This window comes from Vitis riparia, chromosome 17 (genome assembly GCF_004353265.1).
Source record: "Vitis riparia cultivar Riparia Gloire de Montpellier isolate 1030 chromosome 17, EGFV_Vit.rip_1.0, whole genome shotgun sequence".
NCBI lineage: Eukaryota > Viridiplantae > Streptophyta > Magnoliopsida > Vitales > Vitaceae > Vitis > Vitis riparia.
Window position 1 is genome coordinate 7,673,449 of NC_048447.1, and position 18,869 is coordinate 7,692,317.

The following is an 18,869-nucleotide window of genomic DNA, read 5'->3' on the forward strand; positions in this document are numbered from 1 at the left end:
AGTAGATATGGCTACTAAAAGTTCCACTTTTTCCTCTGTTATATCTGGATCTCCTATGATTACTTCGGAGAAATTGGTTGGCAGTGAAAATTATTTGTCCTAGTCTGCCTCTGTGGAGCTTTGGTTTCTGGGTCAAGGTTATGAGGATCACCTTGTTACGCAGAAGACGGATATCCCTGAGGTTGACAGAGTACAATGGAGGAAGATGGATGCACAATTATGTAGTGTGTTATGGCAATCAATTGATCCTAAGATTCTGTTTCATCTTCAGGCCTACAAAACATGCTTTAAATTTTGGAATCAGGCGAAAGGGCTATACAAGAATGATATCCAACGTCTCTATAAGGTGGCTTCTTCTATTGTCAATGTCAGACAACAAGACATGGATTTATCTACTTATATTGGCCAGATTGCCTCTCTTAAGGAGGAATTCTTGACCGTGATGCCTCTTACTACTAATGTTGGGGATCAACGAACACAGATTGACAAGTTCTTCATGGTTCTTACGCTTATTGGCCTTCGTCCAGATCTCGAGACCGTCCGCGATCAGATTCTTGGCAGTTCCTCCGTTCCATCCTTGGATGATGTGTTTGCTCGCCTCCTCCGTATCTCCTCCACTCAAAATTTGCCATCTGATAACACTTCAGATTCTTCTGTGTTAGTTTCTCAAACTAACTCTCGAGGAGGACGCAGTGGTAACCGAGGTAAAGGCCAACGTCCTCATTGCACCTATTGCAATAAGCTTGGTCACACTCGTGATCGGTGTTATCAGTTACATGGGCGGCCTCCCCGCACTGCCCACGTGGCCCAGTCATCTGATCCTCAATCCCTTCAGCCTCCCAGTTCCTCCACATCTCAGGGTATTTCCCTCACTGACAGTGAGTATGATGACTATCTCCGCTATCAGGCCGCCAAGTCAGCTTCTGTTGCTTCTGTTGCCCAGACTGGTAATGCTTCTGCTTGTCTTACCCACACATCTTCTCTTGGACCTTAGATTCTAGATTCTGGCGCTTCTGATCACATATCTGGTAATAAGGATCTTTTCTCTTCCATTACTACTACCTCTGCCTTACCTACTGTTACTTTAACTAATGGTTCTCAAACTATGGCTAAAGGTTTTGGTTTCACTCATTCTCTCCCTTCCCTACCTCTCCATTCTGTCCTTTATGCCCCTAAGTATCCTTTTAATCTTATTTCCATCAGCAAAATAACTCGCACTCTTAACTGTTCTATCACTTTCTCTGATAAATTTGTGACCTTGCAGGACCGGAGTACGGGGAAGACGATTGGCATAGGACGTGAATCTCAAGGCCTCTATCACCTCACCTCGCCTTCAACTCCTGCAGTTTGCATTTCCACTGATGCTCCCCTCCTCATCCACAATCGCCTGGGCCACCCTAGTCTATCCAAGTTCTAGAAAATGGTCCCTCGTTTTTCATCTTTGTCGTCACTTGCGTGTGAGTCCTGTCAGCTTGGGAAACATACTTGTGTCTCATTCCCAAAACGTTTGAATAATTGGGCAAAGTCTCCTTTTGAACTTGTCTACACTGATGTTTGGGGTCCTTGTCGGACCGCGTCTACTTTAGGATTTCAATATTTTGTCACTTTCATTGATGACTATTCTCGATGTTCTTGGTTATTTTTAATGAAAAATCGAGCTGAGTTATTCTCTATTTTCCAGAAATTTTATGCTGAAATCCAAACCCAGTTCAATATTTCTATTCGTGTGTTGCGCAATGATAATGCCAGGGAATATTTTTCTACACCATTTACTTCATTTATGTCCCAACACGGGATCATTCATCAGTCTTCTTGTACTCATACTCCTCAACAAAATGGGGTAGCTGAACGTAAGAATCGACATCTTGTTGAGACAGCTCATACTCTCCTTCTCCATAGTCATGTTCCTTTTCGTTTTTGGGAGGACGCTGTTCTTACAGCATGTTATTTAATTAATCGTATGCCCTCATCTGTATTACACGATCAGATTCCTCATTCCCTTCTTTTCCCTGACCAACCACTTTATTTCCTTCCTCCTCGTGTATTTGGTTGTACTTGCTTTGTTCATATTCTCACTCCTGGACAGAACAAACTTTCTGCCAGAGCCACAAAATGCATCTTCTTGGGATATTCCAGACTTCAAAAGGGTTATCGTTGTTATTCTTCTTAGACTCATCGCTACCTCCTCTCCTCTGATGTCACTTTCTTTGAGGACTCACCGTCCTTCTCCACCTCTGAGTCTCTTCCTGTTTCTGAAGTCTTACCCCTTCCCATTATCTCCCCACTTGATGCAGTGCCTTCTCACCCACTTCAGGTTTATCATCGCCGTCATCGTGTCGTTGTTCCTCCCTCTTTGGCCGAGGTACCTGCTGACTCACTTCCTATCCCTTCGACTTCTCCTGCTCTGCCTCCTTCTGCTGACTTACCCATTCCTCTTCGGAAATGTAATCGATCTACTCATAATCCTCATCCCATTTACAATTTTTTGAGTTACCATCGATTATCTTCACCCTATTCTGCATTTGTTTATGTTATATCTTCTGTTTCTCTTCCCAAGAGCACCCCTGAGGCTCTTTCCCATCCAGGCTAGCGACAGGCAATGGTAGATGAAATGGTTGCTTTACACTCCAATGGCACTTGGGATCTTGTTGTTTTACCCTCTGGCAAATCTACAGTTGGTTGTCGTTGGGTACACACAGTTAAGGTTGGCCCTGATGGTCAGGTTGATCGCCTTAAGGCCCGCTTAGTTGCTAAAGGCTATACTCAGGTATATGGTTCTAATTATGGTGACACTTTCTCTCCTGTTGCCAAGATAGCTTCTGTTCGTCTATTGCTCTCCATGGCTGCTATGCGTTCTTGGCCTCTTTATCAGTTAGATATTAAAAATGTTTTCCTTCATGGGGATCTTGCTGAGGAAGTTTTTATGGAGCAACCACCTAGTTTTGTTGCTCAGGGGGAGTCTGGTTTAGTATGCAAGTTACGTCGTTCTCTATATGGCTTGAAACAATCTCCTCGAGCATGGTTTAGCCGTTTTAGTTTTGTTGTTCAGGAGTTTGGCATGTTCCGCAATACAGCAGACCATTCCGTTTTCTATCATCATAACTCTTTGGGGCAGTGTATTTATCTGGTAGTTTATGTGGACGACATCGTCATTACAGGCAGTGATCAAAATGGTATTCAGAAACTAAAGCAACACCTTTTCACCCACTTTCAGACTAAAGACTTGGGGAAACTCAAGTATTTCTTAGGGATCGAGATAGCTCAATCCAGTTCCGGTGTGGTTCTTTCCCAAAGGAAGTATGCTTTAGACATCTTGGAAGAAACCGGTATGTAAGACTGTAAATCGGTAGACACTCCTATGGATCCAAATGTCAAACTTATACCAGGACAAGGGGAGCCTTTAGGAGATCCTGGGAGATATCGGCGACTTGTAAGTAAACTGAACTACCTCACCATTACTCATTCAGACATTTCTTTTCCTGTAAGTGTTGTTAGTCAATTCCTACAGTCACCATGTGATAGCCATTGGGATGTTGTAATCCGCATTCTTCAATATATCAAAAGCACACCAGGCCAAGGTATGTTGTACGAGAACAGAGGTCATACCCAGGTTGTCGGTTACACAGATGCAGATTGGGCTGGCTCACCCATAGATAGATGTTCCACTTCCGGGTATTGTGTTTTTATTGGAGGTAACCTAATATCCTAGAAGAGTAAGAAACAAGATGTAGTGGCCAGAGCTAGTGCTGAAGTCGAGTATCAAGCTATGGCTCTGGCAACATGTGAACTCATATGGCTAAAACATCTTCTTCGGGAGTTGAGATTTGGAAAGGATGAACAGATGAAGCTCACCTGTGACAACCAAGCCGCTTTGCATATTGCATCCAATCCAGTCTTTCATGAAAGAACCAAACACATTGAAGTTGACTGTCACTTCATTAGAGAGAAGATCACATCAGGATGTGTGGCGACTAGTTTTGTCAATTCAAATGACCAACTAGCAGATATTTTTACTAAATCTCTCAGAGGTCCTAGAATTAAATACATTTGTAACAATCTTGGTGCATATAACATATATGCTCCAGCTTGAGGGGGAGTGTTAGATAGTGTACAGTTATTTAGGTTATTTACTTTTCCTTTTCCTTTTCTTTCCTCATTGTATTGTGGGTCCCACTAACATGTATATATACACCCAAGTCCAATGTGTATTATTTACAGTTTTTCAATAACAAAAATTAGGGATTCTCCCTTTTCTCTCTTTTCACAAAATAAGTGAAATATGCTAAGAAAGGAAAATATCCTAGGAGATTTTATGTACAACTATACAATTGTTACAGCTCATATAGACGACTAGAAAAATCTTCAATAATCTGCCACCCAAGTTAGCAGATTTTCCAACATAAAGTGTAACGACCCGCACCCAACCATGTAGATATTGTCCGCTTTGGGCCCAAGGGGGCCCTCACAGCTTTAAAACGCGTCTACTTGGTTAAGAGGAACCTCTACATATATAGCGCCATGAACATTCTCCCCTATCCGATGTGGGACATCACAAATACCCCCCCATGCAGACACAACGTCCTCGTTGTGTCCCATGGGATTGCGGAGCCAAACAGACAAACACCCCTTACGGAGCCAAACAAACCCCCACACCGGGGTCGGGGATCGACTCTGATACCATTCTGTCACGCCCCAAGACCCACTCCAAGGGCGTGACGATCAATTCACACTTTAAACGTGAAGGCTTACAGTGTAACCTGACCCAAACAATTATTTGGTAATTGGTAGCCCCAAGACCCACTCCAAGGGCGTGACGGTCAATTCACACTTTAAACGCGAAGGCTTACAGTGTAACCTGACCCAAACAATTATCTTGTAATTGGAAGTTACCAATTACCAAATACCTGTTCAGAGTAGCGGAACAAAATCTAAAATTCTCAAAATTCAATTTCAAAACTAAAACATCCACTATCCAAAATCCATTGTCCAAATATTTGCAAACTTAAACAATTCAAGTACTAGAACAAATTTCAAAATCTCCAAAACTCAACTTTGATCTAACATAAAATTTGAAGGATCAATATCTAAATAACTTCCAAATACTAAAGGATCCAAATGAACATAACTAACAGTTAAACAAAATCCAACATAAAATCCTAAGTCAAATCCTAATGATGACCATTCCTCAGCCTAGCCATCTCTCTTTACCCGAACTAATAGTACCTAAAAAATTTTCAACAATTGGGAATGAGCTCACAGCCTAATAAGGAATATTAATGTAGTTCATGGATCAAATATTTCCATTTCAAATAGGAGATATCGTTTTTTTTTTTTTTTTCTCATCAAATATCAGAGTTTCAAAAATACCAATATATTTAAATTTCAACCAACCATTTTCATGTCAAATTCAAACACTTTCACATAAGATTCAATCAAATCCATTCAATTTTTCATTACTCTGGTTATCAAATATCAAATGGATTTGATTGAATCTTATGTGAAAATGTTTGAATTTGACATAAAAATGGTTAGTTGAAATTTAAATATATTTGTATTTTTGAAACTCTGATATTTGATGAGAAAAAAAAAAACGATATCTCCTATTTGAAATGGAAATATTTGATCCATGAACTGCATTAATATTCCTTATTAGGCTGTGAGCTCATTCCCAATTGTTGAAAATTTTTCGGGTACTATTAGTTCGGGTAAGGAGTGATGACTAGGCTAAGGAATGGTCATCATTAGGATTTGACTTAGGATTTTATGTTGGATTTTGTTTAACTGTTAGTTATGTTCATTTGGATCCTTTAGTATTTGGAAGTTATTTGGATATTGATCCTTCAAATTTTATGTTAGATCAAAGTTGAGTTTTGGAGATTTTGAAATTTGTTCTAGTACTTGAATTGTTTAAGTTTGCAAATATTTGGACAATGGATTTTGGATAGTGGATGTTTTAGTTTTGAAATTGAATTTTAAGAATTTTAGATTTTGTTCCGCTACTCTGAACAGGTATTTGGTAATTGGTAACTTCCAATTACAAGATAATTGTTTGGGTCAGGTTACACTGTAAGCCTTTGCGTTTAAAGTGTGAATTGACCGTCACGCCCTTGGAGTGGGTCTTGGGGCGTGACAGAGTGATATCAGAGCCGATCCCCGACCCCGGTGTGGGGGTTTGTTTGGCTCCGTAAGGGGTGTTTGTCTGTTTGGCCCCGCAATCCCATGGGACACAACGAGGACGTTGTGTTTGCATGGGGGGTATTTGTGATGTCCCACATTGGATAGGGGAGAATGTTCATGGCGCTATATATGTAGAGGTTCCTCTTAACCAAGTAGACGCGTTTTAAAGCAGTGAGGGCCCCCTTGAGCCCAAAGCGGACAATATCTATATGGTTGGGTGCGGGTCGTTAAAAATGGTATCAAAGCCGATCCCCAACCCCAGTGTGGGGGTTTGTTTGGCTCCGTAAGGGGTGTTTGTCTGTTTGGCCCCGCAATCCCATGGGACACAACGAGGACGTTGTGTCTGCATGGGGGGGTATTTGTGATGTCCCACATCGGATAGGGGAGAATGTTCATGGCGCTATATATGTAGAGGTTCCTCTTAACCAAGTAGACACGTTTTAAAGCCATGAGGGCCCCTTTGGGCCCAAAGCGGACAATATCTACACGGTTGAGAGTGGGTCGTTACATAAAGAGTGGGTTAATCTTCCCTCTTGCGATACCTATGAGGTTGTGCTAGTGACAGGACTTTTAATCTTCTTACAATTGCAAGATTCAATGCTCTTATTTTCATTTTAGGTTTTCCCTTGAGGATAAGGAGCATCTTACAAGTATCCTCAGTCTGCAGCCTGAAACGTTCTCATTTAGATCTAATTACCATCTAATTCATTAACATTAATTTTAATAAAAACTATGTAAAAAAAAAGGGGGTTATAGAGAAAATGGATATGAAATGGACACTAAAAGATATTTGAAACAATTACTAGATATAACCATACATGATATAATCATAATCATATCTCTTAGGAGTTTAGGATACTGAACACATATGACTGGGGTGTTTTACCTCATTTACATCCCATCACATTGTAAGAATGCTGTCATGGGCTGAAAATAAGTCTAGAGAAAAGTGAATTAATCTCAATAGAGAGAGCAGCTAATGTGAAGGAGACTTAAGAGCTAGGATTGTGGGGTATGGGAGCTTCCATCTACCTACTTGGAGCTTCCCCTACGGGCTTCTTTCAAAGTAGAGTCAGGTTGGGATAGAGTGGAAGAAAGGTTCCTCCAAAGACTTTCAATTTGGAAAAGGCAATATATTTCAAAAAGGGAAAGCTCACTTTGATAGCAAGCACCTCATCTAGTTTATTTATATAGTTTTTATGTCCTTGTTCAACATTCCCAAAAAAGTTAGATTAAGGCTTGAAAAGATTCAAAGAGGCTTCCTATGGAGAGGCAAGGCTTTCAAGGAGAAGATGTAATTAGTAAAATGGGCAATTATTTTCAGGGAGAAAAGGAAAGGGGTGTAGGCATTAGATGTCTTTCTTCGCTTAATATGAGTTGACTCTCCTTGAAAAGTGGTGTTAGAGATATGCTTATGAAAGAGAAGCTTTGTGGAAATAGGTCATACATGGGAAGCATGGAGAGAAGAAGAGGGTTAGAGTTCTTACAAAGTGAAAGAAGGATATGAGGTGGGGTTATGGAAAAATATCAAAAAGGGATGGGACTTGTTCAACAGTAAAGCATCCTTCGAGATGGACAATGGAAGCAGGGTGAAATTTTAAAAGGCTAGGTAGTGAGGGGATGAACCCCTATGTGTGTCTTTCCCCTCTTTGTATGCTATAGCATCTCAAAAGAGGCTTAGGTGGCAGACATTTGGGACTATCTAGGTGAAGGGGACCACTAGAATCCTTATTTCTCTGGACACTTGAATGATTGGAAGCTAGACAATATACATGCTATTTTCTCAAGGAATAGTTTTTTTTGTCAAATCTTTACATTATATCCTAAAGTCGGGGCATTCAATTCCTTTTCCAATGGGCATATTTCAAATCCACAAATCCCATCTAAAGCGAGTTTTTAGCTTACAAAACTAGTTGGAGAAATGCATTGACTTTGAATCAGCTTCAAAAAAGAGGGCGGTCATTGGCAAATAGATGCCTCCTTTGTAAAAGAAAGAGGAGTAAATTATCACATTCTCCTACGCAGTGCCAAATTGGCAATTGTTGTTCTCCCTATTCAGCATTGTTTAGTTCCTTTTTTTTTTATGGTTAGGGAGACTCTTTTAAGTTGACATGGCTCTTTTGTGAGAAGAAAATGTAAGAAGGTTTGAGGAACCACTCATCTGTGCATTTTTGTGGACAATTTGACCAGAAAAAAATCAAAGAGCACTCAAAAATGAGAAGAAGCCAAATCAATCACTTAAGTGCTCTTTCTTTAGAAATCTAATGTTATGGGTAGCATGTACATAGAAGAAGATTCAATGCTTTTAACTGATTTTTTTTTTTTCATAAGTTCAATGCTTTTAATTGATTTTGTCAATCGGGTGGGAACAAATTGAGGAAGGGAGTAGTTTTTTTGAGTTCTCTCTCTTTTTGGGAAAGCCTTTTGGTACCCATTGTATAAGTCCTATGTATCTTGGTGTATAATTTCTTTTTCAACACCTATAAAATCTTTTTGCTTATTATCTCAATAAAAATAAGTCAAAAGAATTAGAAAGCAAAATGTTAAATCTGTGAGCAATTACTGCTATAACAGATTTTTCCACAACAAACATCACCTTCACAACTATTGGATAGGAATTTGTTAGTAACACAATAATTTTTTTCTCATCAGGTTTTTTTACTTACATTATTTATTCTAAAATCTGATTAAAAAACAAGTCAACAGGTACTTTTGAAGCTAAGATGACTCAATTGTTAAGAGCATTTGTACACTGATCATCATCATATGCAGCAGTAGCAGTGCCAGTTATAGTTTCTCATTCCCCCTTTTTGAGTCCAGAAACAGAAACTAAATTCCATTTATAAATTATAGCTCAACTACTAAGAAGATCCTCCTTTTGTCCCACATAAAATAATATAATATCTTCCAATACTCTAATGTACATATAAAGCTGGCAATTTCAATATCAGTCAAGGATACAATATTCTGCCAAAACATACCAGACATCCAAAAATGAAATTGGTAAATCAAAAATGACTTATTGTAGCCACAAATAAATCCAGTTCACTGAAAAATCAGGAAGTAACAGAAGAAAAGTTCCAAAAAAAAAAAGGAAACCCTCTCTAACCATGTTGATTATGAAGGGCAATGATTTCAGCAATATTCAATAATCTACTCACCATATGTCAGCTTTGGATTAACAGAACGGAGTTTATGGACAACTTCTAATACCGCGTTCAAAAAAGAAACAGAACCAATATAACCTGAAAATACACCAATCAAAGTTGAAAGCACCACAAGTGAACAAGAAAGCCTCCAAACAAAAAAAATATCACAACAAACAGACTGTAACACAAATGCCAAATTACAGGAAAGAAATTCAGAACATAGAGATATCAAAATAGCATATATTAATGCTGCAGGGTTGATAGCAAATACTGCCACAGGAGACAGGTTCTGAACACAAGTATACTTAATTCTATCAAATGGAGGGATACAGACTCAAGTTAGATTAACAAGGGCGTTGACTATGTTGTAGGGGTTGAAATTTGGAACAATAAAGTGTTCTACGACATTGATTATGTAGTAGAGGTTGAAACTTGAAACAACAAAATCTGCGGCTTTTTAATGTCCAATATGGGACACGACAGCAAAAATATAAGTTGCAAGCCCAAATAAAAACCTTAGTTATGACAATACAACAGTGTTTCCCTACAAACATGCAATTTCTAGCCAGATGAACCTAGCGGCCAATGGTTGCTGAAGAAATAACTATGTCATTTCTATGAGCAGTATTTTTCAATGATATGAGGGAACGCAACAACCATACACACTTTTTTTAGCTGATAAAAATGTGTATGAGAGAGAGAGAGATTGTGTGTGCACATGCAAGTGTGTTTCTCCAGAAACCTTAAGCAAAGTCCATAACCACAACCAATGTACATTCAGATAGCCGATGAGCTAAGTTTAGAGCTCTTAATTCATTGACATAAAAATTACATAATCCTCCTCACCAAGGAAGCCATTAAAAATCATATTTTTGCAAGTCTTCTATAGTATGCATAACTAAGAGGAATATTGAACAAAACTGTTGGAATAGGCAATTATTTTATGTAAATTAGCTGTATATTTACAGTTGTATTATTAACATTGATTTGTATCTATTATGTATAGGAGGTTAGGACATTTTCCTAATTTAGAACTCTATAGGTCAACTACTGTATTCTATATATCTTGTAATATTTTTTCCTAAAAATACATCAATTTTCATCTCTTTCACAAATTCACATGGTATCAGAGCCATTTAGGTTCTTGGGTTTACTGGCAGCCTTCATCATTTTTCTGTTTTAGGTGGAGTTAATAGCGACCATCTGTGTCCTACTTCACAGCCTTCATCATCATTATCCTTTCTGTTTATTTCTCAAGTTGCAGCCTTTATTGCTGTTATTTTTTGCCACCACTTTCTCCCAAATCTTCTTCTCATTCAGTTCCTAGTGTCATATTCTCCTTCAACCATTTGGTGTTATACTTATGTTTGTTTTGTGGTAATTAAGTGAGCTGCAGAAGCAAGAAACAGCATCTTGTAGCAAGGTCTAAGTGTTGAAACTGAATATAGAGTTATGATTCACACTACTTATGAACTAATCTCTATTTAAGAACTTGTTACAAGAATTAGGATTTCCTCTGGGAAAGCCAATGATGCACTATGACAATCAAGTTGCATGTATATTGATAATAATTTCATATTCCGTGAGAAAACCATACATATAGAAGCTAATCGTATCTTTACCAGAGAAGCTATGGTGAACAAGAGCTTGTAACTGCCTCTATCAAATCAGAAGATCAAGTCAGAGATATCTTTACCATAGTTTTAGGAAAAAGAATTTTCAATTGTTCCTAGCTAAGTCTACTAAATATAAGGCTTTATGGTATTCAATATAAAATTTCCTGGCCTATAAGCTAGCTTAACAGATTAAACTTCCAAGGGATAGTTTTTTGAAGTGCAGATAATTAGTTAGACTTGTCATTATTCAGAATTTAGTTACTCTGTTAATTGTGCATATAAATTTAGTATATTATAAGTATGGGTAAAGCACTATTCCTATCACTAATCAGTTTGTTCACCAAAGCAAGATCCACAAGTAGACAATAAGAGAAGCTGAAATAGGTTTAGTTTAGATATGAAACAGACCTTCATGAAAGTTATTACAGAGACTGTAAAAAAGCTTAAAATATTGATGGAAAATAAAATCAAAAGATATTACCAAGGAAGAGGTCACTTGAATGTCCAATCCTACACAAATGACATAATTTCTCTATATTGCAAATTTTAGTACCTTTAACTGGAACAACCAGTTGGGTTATAGACTACTTCAAGTAGGATTGGGAACTACTCCAGGTCATTACTGTGTCAAGCATCGATCAGAATTTAAGGGAGTAACTATTTGAGGAGGCTCAAATGCATGCATTAGGCATACCTTCTTTTTCAAAACTTATTTTCAATGAGTTAACAGCAAGAAGTGAAGCTACCACAGGATGCAAGACCAATTTTTAAAGAATAAATGAGGAAAGCAAGTAAAATAAACATACCTGTTAACAAATGGGTATAGTATAATAAGTTATTCTCTTCCAGGCCTGCTATTAAATCTCCTAGTTGCTGTCCATTCAAAACTTGGCCCTTAAAAGTTGGGTATCCTGCAAGATATTCAAGTTGACTAACCATAATTTAACCTCAATTGCTACTAGGATCTCATGCCTGAACTCATATAGATTGGCAGTTGACCTCGCACCATATTTCAGGCTTCAGAGTTCTGAGACTGTTTGAGTGAAGTATAAGCAGCTTGCCTGTGTGATTTGAGAACTGTACTGAATTGATTGGATCGACATCATAGCCCAGTAGCTGGAGGGGAAAGACAGCCGATTTATTGCCAACATATCCCTAAGGGGAAATAGAAAATGATAATGAAGTTAAGACACAAATATAATCTACCACAAACACATTAAATGTAACTACATAAGCTTATGTTGAAATGGTGTTTGGAACACATGAAATGAATTATTCCATTTTAAATACACAAATCCATCCTTCACAAAGTACATGTAGCATAAGGAAACTATAAATGGCAATGGAAAAAAATCAAGTCAATTCCAGAAAATTAAATTTTTTCTATGCACGTAAAGAATTATCTTAATACACATGCTATTGGACGAGGGGATGGGGATAAGCTTATTTCAAATATTAGGTAAAGCAAGAAAGGATAGTTTTATAACTTTCATTTCCCTATAGTGCCCAAATGTATGAAGGAAATTTATTCTTTTTCCAAAATGATAAGGTGAGCAAAGACATAGAGTAGCAATTGAGAGTTTGATACTTACCAATGATAAGAATCAAACTAAGACAAGCATTGCAAAGTATAATAATTTGCTTTTATGAAAGGGTATGAGTAAAGAAATAAATACTTTAGAGTCACATAATAGTATCAATATAACATAAGCGTTTAACAAGATATGAAGACAACAATGAAAAAGAAAAAAAAAAAAAAAAAAAGGGAATTGATAGGTAAATTTTTGTCACTATTGGGACTTGAGACTAGAAACATCCCACAAACCTTCCCTAACCCTTTACCACTTGAAGGTAGCAATTAAAATTAATCCATCCTATAAAATTACCACATTAAGGATTAAAGTAGCAATGCTCAAGTGGGAAAAACATAATACAAACATGATAAATTCTTAAAAAGCAAAGAAAACACATGGAAATGACATTTTGTAAATAAATATATCATTAGACTTTTATGTGTGCATTTTAGGTTTTTTTTTATATAATGGTTTTAACTATAAGAGGTCAGTCACATTGGATGGTAAGATTTCAGAAGCTTGAGGAAAGAGTTGAGTAGAGTGAGAAGCCAGAAAGGATTGTACAAAGTGGTGGTGGAATTAATAACAAAATTTTTAGGGGAGGGGAATTCCTTTCTCCTTTTGTTAGGCAAGAAGTGGAGCCTTTTATATATAGTATTCCAAAATAACAAATCATACATCAATTATTCTGTGATAACGTTGAAGCCTCTCGAGATGACATGTGTCACAGAGACACAACCACCTCACACCCCCTTCCTTTTCATTTCAGTCAAAATAAGTTTGATACATGTCAACTTTGCCTCAGAAGCCCCCAACTCTAGCCACTAAACCAAAACCCTCAAACCCCTTCAAAAGAAATTCGATAGTAGGTCAACCAACTACCCTACCAAGATGCGTCAATTCCATTTTGGACTAATCAAAGCATATTCCTGACTTGCTTAAGCGTTTAGCATCCAGGCGTTATGCCAAGGGTAACATCTTCATTGAGGATATAGGAGATCATCTAACCAACGATTTGGGAGGGAACTATCAATCTTTCCTAAAATAGGAAAGAAACGATCATCTCTCTTAGGTACGCATGGTGTCACCTTCACCAAGAGGTGGAACAGAAAAGACCACCTTTAGCATCCCTTCAAGAGATGACATTCATATTCTGTCAGCAACCAAATGAGTCAAGTATTTACTTGGAGATAGGCAGATATATCCAATTGTTGTAGCATTGTGGCATTAGAAGTGATGCAGAGAGAGAGATGGACCTATCCATGCATTGAAGCTCAGAGGCAAGGTGCTTCAAGTACCATGTTAATGGAAAACTGTTTTGAACATGTGATATGAACCTTGTATTTTGTCATGTTAGGATAGAGCTCACATGTCATAAGTTAAAAACATGACATGCAATGATTAGCCAATATGGACTTTGCAAAATGAGACATCAACAAACATTATATGATAGTTACTACTACTTAAATTCCTATTCTATTCCCCTTTAAAGTATATTTTTTTTAATAACTAACAAAAGATCTAGGACCTAGTTTAACATGAGAAGTCTCACACTAATAAACACACATGCACATGCAGGCATCCAGTCTTAAGGGCAGCTACTTTGCATAAAAATTCCATACCCAGGGCAATATCTAACTTACCCTCCTAGGTCCAACTTGGTGGGAGTCGTGGGACCGGCATCTTTTAATGGCCTTGTGTCTTATATTAATACCAAGAGAACTTATGCCATAACATGTTCACTATGTGTGTCATCCATGACAATTACAAGCCAATCCCATTTCCAAATTAAATAAGCATTTATTTTCAAGTTTTAAACATGCTTAGGTGCATCGGCACTTGTCCATGTGCATTTCGTCTCCCAAAGTACCTCACATGGACAAAAACCTTTCAAAAGTGCCTCTAGTGCAATGTCAACTCCAGTTACCTGATGTAACTTTGTTCTTTTTCTTCATCAAAAAGAACAATTGATTAAAAATGAATTGAAAGTAAGAGAAGGGTGGGGTACAAAGGTATTCTGCAAGAAGAGGGTAAAAAAGGAAAGTGCACAATGATAACAACATCCAAGAAAGGCCCAATGCAAAGGGACAAAAACAAAAAGAAAAAGGGAAGAAGAATAACTAAAAAATTCAACTCAAAGAGGAACGAGATCCCCCCACAAAAACCTCAAACCTTGTCGCATCTCACTTAGACACACAATGTTCTTGAGCCTTCTATATCTATTTAGTGTAAGTCAGTCATGCACATCAACCTTTTCAAAAATCTGAACAATTACCCATACTTCCTACCTTAGGAAAGGTAGAAATTTATATTTGGTTTTAGAATACAACACATTTTTTTCTGATAGGTGGTTTTAGATACAACACTCCATTTCAAGTAATTCCATAATTGCATTAAAATGCATTAATAAAGTGTACTCCACACTACAGCTCAAAGAGAAAGATTGAGAGGAAGTAGCAACTCTCAGTGCATAGGCCCACACCTCAAGAATGCGACACTTGGATGTTCACGACTTTCTTAGTAAACATTCAACTTCTTCCTTGCTTAAGACCAGAGTGAGTCTACTTCCATACAATGAATAGCCAAAGCAGGAAGTACTGCATCTCCAAATAGGCTGGATGCTTGGGATTGGACCATGTCTAGAAATACAAAGAAGACAAGGGTGTTTCAGTTTCAATTAATATCCCCATCTGTTCACAAATTTTGTGCATTCTCCCTCCTTTATTGACTGATTCTCTTCTTAGCCAGCTTTTACTCTTCCCAAGTTATCAGAAGGATGGTTTCAGCTTTCAGAACACTAGTACTATCAAGTGGCAGACTACAGTAACAAAACACCTTGTGTTTCCTGTCTGACTTTACTCTATGAATAGTAGCATGCAGGTGCATATTTCAATTCACAATCAAATAAGACAGGTGATAAACTTAAAACCCCCTTATTAGTGAAACACATCCCCTCCTCTGGCTGTGAGCCATCCAATTATAGAACCATAATTAAGATGGAATATATGCCCATTTGGCTTAAAAAAAGCAAGCAACCTTGCATAAATTCTATTTAGATTATGCCACAACAGTATTCAACTGAGACCAATAGACAGGTTACTTTACCCAAGAGAAAAGTACAGCATTTCCACACAAATGGAAAAAGTGATTTTGGTCCACAACAGAGAGACAAAGCTGTCCAGTTTTGGTTCATATCTTCTTCTATTCAAATTTTATAGCTGGTTCAGTTAAATTCACAATGCAGCCCACGCATCCATCACTGTATACCTCGTTAGTTCTATAACTAAATTACAAAACATAATGTGGCAAAAATCATACTTTTCCCTAGTCCTTTGGACCACAATTGTTAACTCATAAATCGTATCTTATCATATATGCAAGTTGTTTATATGGTGAAAAATAAATTTATATATATATATATATGTAGACATATACAAATATATCGAAAGCATGAAGTATACATCAATATATAATTAACTTCATGAAAGATATTAGGATTTATTTTTTTTGATAGGATAAGATATTAGGATTTATAGATTTTAACCTTTATCATACCGTATAAAAACATTAAATACAAGAGCTTTGAAAAGCTCAATTCAACAAAATATGAGTTTAATGTATATGTTCATCACAAAATTAACAAAAATAAACTTTTAAAATTTTAAAATATGATTTATAGTTCCAAATTTTAACTAGGCATATTTACTTATATTTGTTCCAAAATTCCAACTTTTTACAATTGACATCATTCCTTTCCCAACCCACAAGGAAAATGAATAAATAACCAATATAATGTAAACATTCATATGATTAAAATGAAAATTTTCCAATATTCTTTGTAAGAATAAATTTGCTTAACTTCCAACATGGCCTTTGACAACAAGAATGTAGATTTATATTGTTATATTGCATACCAAATCATATATCATATATGCATTATAAGATATGCTTAAGATATGAGACAAATTGCAATACATATCAATTTCCATGAAAAAAAGATACTGCATTTATCATAAGTTTTTAACAACTATGTTTTGGATTACCCTGCTTTGTAGTTATTTTATAATTGTAATTAGTATAAGCTGTAAATTTAGTAAGATGGTCAAAAAACTGATATATATACATATACATATCTACACACACACATATTTATATAAAAGATTAAGAAATCTGTTCCATGTCAATGTATTTCTTCTGTTTCTGTTTGTTTCTCTTCCATTATTTGAGATGCATACATATTTCAGACATGCATTCTCCACCATAAAGCATCAACCCATATCTCAACAAAGATCGCAAAACTATGCTTATCAATTACCACTTAATCATTGATTATTTACTCAGACAAGAAGATCATTCCCCATTCATTTTCCTCAATCACAGATCAAATATAATAACCAAAAACAGATATTCCATTCAACTAAACCTAAAAATAAATATCGAGTAACATAAACAAAGAAGCTAAAACATTTCTTTATAGGAATACAAATTATTACTCAAAACAATGCAAACATTCCTCATTCATTCTTCTCGATCAACTATACCAATAACAGCCAAACACATGCACACGATTCAGATTACATTTAAATAACAAGTTAACAAGAAACCAAAATAAAATTTGTATAGATAAAACACAGGAATCCAATTTGGTCATGAGAAACCCTTGAAATAAAAGAATGTAAAATATAAAAATCCTTTTCTACTAACGTAAGACTTGTACAATTATTCCATGTATCCTGGTTGGTTCTCGGAATAAAAGAAAAACGAGAGAAAATAAATGGAAAAGCTAGCGGAAGGCTCTTCTCCTTAATCATTTTCTTCCTTTCCTCACAATCCACAAACAGCGTGCACAACACGGAACAGTCAAACTGGAAATTTTACTTTTCCTTTCAACTTTCCCGAAAACCAACCAGACGCAAATCCCATACCTGCACAGTATGAGACTGAATGCTGAGAACTCGTCCAGTCTCCGAGGGCAAAGCAAGCGAAAGGATCGGTGGCGCCGTCATTAACGATTTCTTCGAGAAGCTTATGTACCTGGAATTCCAGTTCCAGATTAACCGAATAAAGAAAATCGCAAAGGAAATCAATGAAAAAAAATAAAGCGAGTTTGGGGATAGCCATTCACCGGAAAAAGAAGATGCCCGAGATTCTCGCCGGCTGCAGACGGCTCAAGAGCGGAGACCGAGAACGTAGCATAGAGAAGGCTTAGATTTGGTTTGATTTTGGAATTTATGGTGTGGGAATACGTGGTAAATTTGCGAAATTGCCACTGGCGTTTTGCCGTTGAGTGCGAGCAACCAGAGTCGAAAATAGAATATGGGTGTTTTGACTGGGCAAGGGCGGTTTGGGGATTTCGATGCATGAGCCGGACGATTGCTTGGGCCAAACATGTACTTCCTTGATTGGGCCAGACATGCACTTCCTGACGCAGGGCCAAACTTCTAACCATCACCCTCTAAAGGTTGTTCTTTGATACCCACACCGCTACCTACCCACATTTGACTCCAATAATAAAATGACACATGTAAAGTATATATTATTAAAAAATTTATAAAAACTTATCAAATCGATAAAAATGACTTGTTGGTGAAATATAATCACATGCATTTGATATATATCTAAATATTACAACTTTTTTATAATTTATTATTAAATATCAAATATAATTTGGTATTTAATACATTACCTAACTCTATCTAAAAAAAAGAAAATTCTACCAACTACTCTTATACTCTCATTATTCATATATAAAAAAATGGATAGTAATTTAATATGAAAATTAAATAATTTCAACTACCAAATTACAAAATATGTAAGATATATTTTAATGAATCAAATTTCAAGATCAAGTTTAAAACTTTTTGAGAGAGAAAATTTAAAATTTGTATTCTATGAAGAAGATGAAGGATTTCAAGTTATTACAAGTGACAAATGTAATATTTGATATTTTTTTATCCAAATATAATTGTTGTAGGAAGAAATGTGATGTTAAATAACGATTTTAGAATTTTTTATGAGTTTATTATAAAATTGTTATCAAATAGTTATTAATATTTTTATATAATTTTTTTTTTTTGTTCATAGATTAAATTTGAAGATGAAGCTTTATATGTCTTGAAGAAAACATTATACAAAGGATGTCAAGTGATTACAAGTGTTAAAAGGTAACATTTGATTTTATTTTTTTCCATTTACATATAACTATTGTAGGTAGAAATGTCATGTTAAATGACATTTAAATATATAATGATTTATAACATCTAGATTTTTAAATTTTTTTTCTGAGTTATTATTAATCAAATCGAGAGCATTTAGTCATTTGTTATGAAATTGTCATTAATATTTTATAAGAG

General features: G+C 36.3%; 1 protein-coding gene across 5 annotated transcripts in view; it reads right to left on the reverse strand.

Moving 5' to 3' along the window:
- LOC117904443 (pyridoxal kinase) overlaps positions 1-17,806 on the reverse strand; it is a 90,745-nt gene extending 72,939 nt beyond the window's left edge. The window contains exons 1-5 of one of the 5 annotated variants that reach the window (XM_034817036.1): positions 17,642-17,806; positions 17,442-17,550; positions 11,949-12,097; positions 11,749-11,873; positions 9,339-9,422 (exon numbers count right to left, since the gene is read on the reverse strand). In XM_034817036.1, coding sequence (XP_034672927.1) covers positions 9,339-9,422; positions 11,749-11,873; positions 11,949-12,097; positions 17,442-17,550; positions 17,642-17,712 — 538 coding nt within the window. In that variant the 5' untranslated portion in view covers positions 17,713-17,806. The remainder of the gene's footprint in view (positions 1-9,338; positions 9,423-11,748; positions 11,874-11,948; positions 12,098-17,441; positions 17,551-17,641) is intronic. The other 4 variants (XM_034817038.1, XM_034817039.1, XM_034817037.1 and 1 more) reach the window with 4 other exon arrangements.
- Between the last annotated feature and the right edge of the window lie 1,063 nt (positions 17,807-18,869).